General features: G+C 42.1%; 1 protein-coding gene across 2 annotated transcripts; it reads left to right on the top strand.

The window, feature by feature from the left end:
* Positions 1-4618, top strand: arl4ab (ADP-ribosylation factor-like 4ab). 2 transcript variants are annotated; one of them, XM_034599750.1, is made up of 3 exons: positions 14-133; positions 860-968; positions 1248-4618. In XM_034599750.1, the coding sequence occupies exon 3, from the start codon at positions 1332-1334 to the stop codon at positions 1938-1940; it is 609 nt and encodes a 202-aa protein (XP_034455641.1). In that variant the 5' UTR covers positions 14-133; positions 860-968; positions 1248-1331; the 3' UTR covers positions 1941-4618. The 2 variants fall into 2 exon arrangements, with proteins under 2 accessions (XP_034455640.1, XP_034455641.1); XM_034599749.1 differs by lacking the exon at positions 860-968 and having other exon boundaries at positions 1-133.
* Positions 4619-8148: the final 3530 nt, after the last annotated feature.

Raw genomic sequence — 8148 nt, 5'->3', positions numbered from 1 at the left:
CAGCTGGACGCTGCTGTGGAGGAGAGAGAGTCTCCAGATGAGCAGCCTCAGTTGACGTGAGGACATGATCAGAGACACAGCAGAGCCTGGACACGCTGTCTGTGTGTCATGGATTAACATCAACATCGTGCTGGTAAGTTTCCTGTGATGATAACTCTGAAATGTGCCTTCAGTGTAGAAAAGCATGTCTGCTGTTAAAATATGTATTTAATATATTTATATTTAAGCAGCTAGAATGAAATGTTCCTTTAATGAAACAAACCTGTTGTCTGTGTTGTCATGTTACTGTCACGCCTCGTGTCATGAAATCTAACTGTCACCAACACTGGGCCCAGTAAAGCCAATGTGACTGGTGTGGGTTTTTAACACTTGTTGGCATCACAGCCTCGAATGGAGCCTGAGCTCTGGTTTTAGCACAGAGCCAGGCTCCTAAATTAGGCGGCTTCATCCGTCGTGTTTTCTGTGAGTAGACACATTTGCTCCATCGTTTAATTCGGATTAAATCTATTAGGCTACACCAAGAAACATTGATTTGTCTTTATTATTATTAAGTGTCCAGTTTCCACTTATTGTGGCAATTCACCTGTTAACGCAATCCTCGGTCTCCCTCCACAGACACGCAGCACACCAACGGAGAAAGTCGTTAATTTATTGCAGTTAAATGTTGATTATCATTATTATTGTTGAATTATGATTGACCAAATGTGTGTGTCCGCAGATAGGCAAGGATTTATTAATTTAAATAACATTTGTAATTGAAATTCGCTTTATCCTCCCCGCATATAGGAGACAAGTCAGTGTGTGTTGCCGAGCAACATCTTCTTTTCCTTTTTAAAGCCACTGTATTCCTCCCTGTCAGAGTGCTGTGCTGCTGTTGTAAGAACAGCCCTCCTCTGATCTGTCCCTGAAGACTGGATGATGAACTCAATCTGAGATTTCACTGAAATTCAAAAGCCTCCATCCTGTTGTTAAGTGATTCACAGGCTGAATAGAAATTAGCCTATGAAATCCCTGGTGGCTGCTGTGGCGCTACATGTGCAAATGAGCTGTTATCCACCTTGCTGTTTTATTTCTCATTCATCTTTTATTTTCTTATTCATCTCTCTGCCAGAATAATGTGAGGATGTGTAGTGTGAAGGGAGATGGGGGTTTAGTTACTTGTGGGGTGCTTGGTCTTTTGTGAAGCAATGGGGTGGTGGGTGTTTGTGTGCTTTGACTCATTATGCATACTGTGTTGACCCCGCCAGGCTTGAGAGCTGCAGTCCCCCGGGGGAATAAAAGCCGGCGTGCTGAATATTTTGGTGGAGGCTTCTCCTGCTGTGTGTGCCAAGATGGGGAACGGATTATCGGACCATCACTCTCTCCTCCCATGCCTCCCTTCCTTCCAGGCTCTTCACATTGTCATTTTAGGACTGGACTGTGCGGGCAAGACCACCGTGCTTTATCGTCTGCGCTTCAATGAGTTCGTGAACACTGTCCCAACCAAGGGTTTTAACACAGAGAAGATCAAAGTGTCAATCAAAGGCAGTCGACGGACGGCGTCCTTCCACTTCTGGGATGTCGGAGGCCAGGAGAAGCTGCGGCCGCTGTGGCGGTCTTACACGCGCTGTGCAGATGGCATCGTGTTCGTGGTGGACTCTGTGGATGCGGAGCGCATAGAGGAGGCCAAGACGGAGCTGCACAAGATCACGCGGCTGGCAGAGAACCAGGGCGTGCCAGTTCTGGTGGTGGCTAACAAGCAGGATCTGAGGAACTCGCTCAGTCTGGCTGAGATGGAGAGTATGTTGGCTCTGGGCGAGCTCAGCACGGCCACACCCTGGCACCTACAGCCCGCCTGTGCTATCATTGGCGAGGGGCTGCAGGAAGGTCTGCAGAAGCTGCACGCCATGATCATGAAGAGGAGGAAGATGCTGCGGCAACAGAAGAAGAAGAAGAGATGATGTGCTGAGAGTGGGAACTACAACATGTGAGCAGGATTCTGAGGCAACATGAGAAAAGTTTATTGTGTTTGCTAAGAAAAGAGACAAAACTATTCCTGTCCAGTTAGGCTTCCCCTCTCAAGTCTGCCCAGCTGAGTTTGAGCATTCCCGTGGAACTGTTGGAGTCAGCCATCGTTTGGCTCCAGAGGAGGACCGTGGGATTGATTTTTGCCCCGTGGACTCTCCCGTAAAGGCAGTACAGTATTATGCTATACAGAAGCAAACTATGAAGTTTACACTGAAGTCTTAGTGAGGGACAATGAGCTCTGACTTTTCTGTTTTATGTAATTTGTTAAAACACATGCTGCTTCTCCAGTCTTTGAATTTGTATTTAGTCAAAGCTTGAGTTAAGATTACAGATTGAGCCATATTTGAAAAAAATAAAATAAACATCAAAGTGGCAAACGCCAGTGTAGCTGGGGTGGACAGAGTACTGGATAGTTGTACTTAAGTGAAAGTACTGTTAACTTGTGTACTCAGATTGAGTAGGTCAGAGGGACTTTAAAGAGCGTTATAGCTTTAAGGTAGAAAGGCATATACACTGTTCCCTTATCAGAACGATACAGAGCCCTTGTGATACATTCCTTCTTTAAAGACACAGATTACACCTTCCTATGGCCTTACTAGAATAATCCAGAAAAAAGAGGACAAAACTCAGAATATTAAACAATAATGAAGATCAATAAATGAAAATATATGGCAGGTTTCCATAAATCCAAGTAGAAACAGCAGAATAAAGCATCACTATGACCAAAAGCAATATTAACAATATAAGCTCAACAAATACATGTAAGATTAACAAAAAGAAAGTGTGCGCAGTCCTCCCTGACTGTGTAGTACACACGCACACAGCGCTACATTGCTAAGCAGCATAGTGATCTATGGTCTCCTCTTGACAGGAAGCTATGACAGTCAGTGGATTTGTTGTTGTATTCACTTGTCTGAATGTCATTATTTGAGCCGCATTCACTGTGAAGTCCCTAAAGTATCAAAGTACAATACTTAAGAATAACATTACCCAAAATACTCACATAGTACACAGCAAGTGACTTTTTGTCACAGTCATGGGAGTAAATGCTCATTACACCCCTGCAGTAAAGTGACAGTATTTTGTATCCATGTTACAGTGTGAGTCCAGAAGTTTACATGAAGATTGATGGTGGTGTACTAAATACAGTGATGCACAACAATTGACTAATCTGAGCACAGCCACAGCAGAAAGTCTTCACAACACATCGGTGTTAAATGTCAGGGTTTTGGTGTCAGTCCTTCAGAGTGAAGAAACACTTGTTTTTAAACTCGTCACTCAACTCCGACATGAAGTAAACAGCAGTGAGGGGAAGGAGAGTCCATTTTATTTTCACTGACAGTTGCAACAAAAGATCAGAGTGCAGTGCAGACACACTGCTCGGTTTTTTATTAGTACAAGGCTGCTAGTTGCTCTGTACCAGTACATGACCTTAGTTGTGGTTGATGATTGAAAGTTACACAGTTTAAAGTCAGTTAGATGCCAAAGAAGCTTGAAGTTGTTAATATATCACCTGATATATTATCAGGATTAAACTTGAAAACCTTAATTATTGCCCCTAAACATGTAGTATTGGTAGTGTGTCAGCTGGCTAATTTTCAACATAACATAACTTGATCAAATGTTATATGTATAAACATATGCATCCATACATTTGTTTTTCATAAATAAAAGACTAAAATGCTCGTAATGATACTTAAATCTGAATCTATCTGCTGAAAGATTGAGTAGTATGAATTTAACATTCAGCAGCCTGGATTTGAAACCCATTTTCATCATTTGCAATATATTATGTAAAATTAGCTAGTGCGCTAACATTAGTTTGCCCTCCCTGCAAGTCAACATTCCGTAGCTAACAATAGTGAGCTCACCACATAACATTGGTATAACCTAACACTGCTGTTTACAGTGATTCTGCATTAATCCTCTGTAGTTAGCTATCAATAACCATCAGTCTGATTTAATATAACTGCATTTGTCAATCATAGATTCAGTTTCACTCACTTGCCTCTGTTATAGTCTATGTTTCAGTTTTTAAGTCATGTAAATAACGAATAATAAACAATTATAAACTGTGATGAAAGATTTTGTAGTTGGCTAATTAGATAAATGAATAACAGGTCAATACAAAATAGATGATTTTAAAAACAGTGTACGAGCCACCAGTTGTCTCCTCGTGGCTGTAACAGGAGAGAATGATTGGCTGCTGGGAGAAGCTGTGACTTCATCACCAACATCGCTCCATGTACGTGTGTCTTGTGGATGTGTAAACGTGTTAATCGACAGGCTCAGCTGGCCCAGCAGGAATAGTCCCCTGTCGAGTGTCCGTCCTCAGATACAGGCTGGTGTCCGAGCCAGTCTCACCTATCTGACCACGCTGAGCCCGCGCCTGAATGCACTTTAGTGGTCCTTGTCCCGAACCTCAAATGGACACTGACAAGAATTGTGATTCTAGAAGTGAAAGAGGTGAAACATTGCTTCAAAGGAAGCGTTTTACACATCTTACTGTTCCCAGATTTCACTCCCCCACTCTGTTTGGCAGGGGTTTGATATTTATGTGTTTTGATCCACTTTGTTCACTTGGAATAAAAGCAACAACAGGCTGGTGACACAGCGACTGTTTTTGTTTCTTTATCTCACCGGTGCTCTTGATCAGCTCAGAGTCCACCAGGCTCCAGGTTTCCTCTCCACATGTTGGTGTATGTGTAACTGACACAGCAAAAGAGTCGGGGCTGCTTTCTAAGGAAAACGAGGTGACTTTCTCCTACACTGTGCACCACTTTATCCTCTCAGCGCCCGGAACATAAGCTTGTTGCAATATGAATATTCAAACGAAAGCTAATGAGGGACAAAACACTGCATCTATTTATATTATCTGCTAATCCTTAGAGATTTAAGACACTGTTGCTTAAAAGCCAAATTTTCTACAGTTTACCCCCACGGTTGCCAAAAGAATTAGATAAAGATAATTGTTAGATTGTGGTTAAAACATTTTGTCGCAATTTTGTTGAACCTCTGTGATCAAGAAATCCATTCGAATTGAGCCTAATTTAACTCTTGATCTTGAAATGAGCATTTTAACCAGAATAAAAATATCTAAACTCAAGGTCTGCCTACGAGTTTTTCTGAATATAACATTGTATCATTATTATCAGTAGACTGAGTTTGATTACTTGTCACAGTCTCAAAAAAAGGGAGTAAGTGGACCTTGAGCAGATGTGCTCAAAAGGAACTTTTAAGAATCCCATTTACTTTGCTTAATCTGGAAATTTGTTCTGTTTTGTATAGAAAGATTGAAACATAATAATCCATAATATATTCCAGCACCTGAAAAAACATGACTCTGCCCTTTTCAGCAGCCAGTGGCATTTCAATGTTGCTTAACTCAGGTTTTTAGAGTTGGTTCACAAACATAACTTGTGAGAATTGACTTTGACACTCACCAGCACTTTTTAGCTGTAATCTCTGCAATGGTTTGTCTCACTGTTGTTTGCCAAAATCCCCAAAATTTCATTAAGACCCCACAATAATTGTATTTCATGACAAACTATTAAATCCAGACTACATGAAGCCGAAATGAAGTTTCAACACTATTCCCATAAATTCATCAACTAACCGTGATTGGCTCTTACCTCATATCAACATATAACATTAAATATTATGCATCCTCACGTGTTGATAAATAGGTATAGCTTTTTTTTACAATACAAATATAAGGATATAAATTAATCTGGACAATTTCACTATGACTCATCAAAATTATCAGCACAAGGCATACAGCATACAGAGGGTTACATTCCCATGCTAGTTTCATGCACCTGGCTTATTCGCTGGCGATGTGAAACCTACAAATTTCTTGGGATTTGTAAAAGCTCCTTAATATGTGAATATTAAACAAACAAATGTTTAACGTGTTCCAAAAACAGTCTTTCCAGACAAATGGAGTCAACATACAGTTGAGTGAGGTTACAGTGAATTCAATTTACATGAGGTCCGTGCAGCACAAATTCACAAAATGATCCACAGGATTAAGATCGTCCTGAATTATGTGTCCGAGCCAGCAGGGACACATTGAATTCTCAATCGTCTGAATGCAGTTTGGTGTGAATTCTGTACAGTTTCTTTGGATGGTACAGAAAGCAGCAGCTCTGACATGTGTCAGTTTGTGGTGCACTGTTAGTTCTGGGAGCTGTGCTCAGTGTGTTTTCAGAGTAGTGAGGGCAGCTCTGGCTCAGACGGGGTCTGCTTTGAGAACAATACCAGGCACAAGCACATGGAGGAAGGAGATTATGGAGTATGAGGAGGGGGGGGGGGGGATGGAGGGAGCACACAAACTGTTAAGGTCTGATTTCTGTTAGATTTTTTTTCTAGTGGGCTGGAGGCTTAGTCATTTGGTACAGTTCCATGCACACTATGCCTCCTGGCCATCCAGCCAGGAATAATGGGGTTGAAAGTGACACATACCATAGCTGTTTCAGAGAAAAAATGAAATATGTGGGCAGGCTGGCTTCCCAGCATGCTCAGCTGAGTCCAACCACCTCAAAATGAATTTAAAATGAGAAGTTATTCATGCCAATTCTAATAAGTTTGCAACTGTTGGATCCTTGCATAAAGTGGGAAGGAAAACATTGTATTGTTTTGATCTATATTTCATCACCATGGTTTATGGGGGTATCCGAATAATAATGATACATAGAAAAGTTCAAATCCTCATTAGGGCTGACTATGCACAGAGCTTTCTGATGCCCCCCTCATATCAGCAGCATCCTTCCTTTACACCAATGTGGCTCCTGACCAGCGACACTATATTTTCCATTGCACAAAGCTCACAATGGGCAGGGTGGCATGCCAGGTTGAGCCCCGCCCTCCTCCCATGGCCCTTGGCTGCAGGATATGACCAATACAGCTTCAGCACAGTGACAGAGGGTTTCACGGGTCACTTGTCGCCAAACATTCACATCAGCTGGCCTGATCTGGATTACACACAGGACACACACACACACTGGTCGCAACTCTTCACTTTGATCCAGGACTGATTAGCAGTTGATTTATAAGTCAGCAGAGGGAACAGCTTCGACACAAACACATCATCTCTACCAGGTTACACAAGTGTATGTGTGCAAGGTATTTGTCTTTTATTAGAAAATAAATCTGGTCCATTCCAGAGATTGTAGTTTTGAATATTTTTCCTATTAAACTGATATAAACTATTTAGACCATCTTATGCCCCTTTACTACCAACATGGAAAAGGTTCAATTTCTGTTAATGCAGTCATTAACAGAAATCATAATCATTTTTAACCATTCGGAGCATTTTGACCAAATTCCGAGCTAGAACCAAAAAATAGCAGGTTTTCAGGTAGTGATGAAGCTTAGCGTAAGTTCAGTCAGGAAGACTTAAACCTGCATACTGATCAGCTGATTGTGGGCGGTCCTAAACATCAGGAACGCCCACAGGAGGACTTAACCTGCATACTGATCAGCTGATCATGGGCGTTCCTAAATATCCAATCAGGTCTGCGCGGTCTCTTTCAGCCAGTCATTCAGCAGCTGTCAAACTTTAAAAATCCCTTCTCCTCTCTTCCGCAGTCAGCCGTCTTTCAGTGACTCTCATAACCCCTCCTCCACCCCAATCTCCTCCAGTCTTGAGAGAATTTCATCACCTCTTCCGGATCCCGACCTCAACTGATTGTATGTACTGTTTAAATCCCACATCGTTTTGACAGCGATCATGGACCATGATGAGGATCCCAATAGTATCAGTGGATCATGACAACGGATCGTGGACCATGGTGGCAGCTGATTGCAGATTAAAAAATCTACAGACTGCCTAAACAATATACCTATTACTCGTGGCATCCATTGCACTTCTGTCCATCCTGGGAGAGGGATCCCTCGCATGCGGCTCTTCCTGAGGTTTCTACGTTTTCCCCGTCAAAAGGGGTTTTGTAGTTTTTCCTTACTCTTGTTGAGGGTTAAGGGCAGAGGATGTCACACTTAGGGAAGTCCAATAGGACTATGCTCATAATATGGGCCATCCAAACAAACTATTGACTGATCAACCACCACCAGTGTCTAGACCCCGGGGGGTATTCCTGTTTGATGTTCTGCTCCACCCCCTTCTAATCCTGATGACATCAC

Source organism: Hippoglossus hippoglossus, chromosome 11 (genome assembly GCF_009819705.1).
Source record: "Hippoglossus hippoglossus isolate fHipHip1 chromosome 11, fHipHip1.pri, whole genome shotgun sequence".
Taxonomy (NCBI): domain Eukaryota; kingdom Metazoa; phylum Chordata; class Actinopteri; order Pleuronectiformes; family Pleuronectidae; genus Hippoglossus; species Hippoglossus hippoglossus.
Note: the sequence above shows the minus strand (reverse complement) of the source record. Positions and strands in the feature narration are given on the sequence as shown.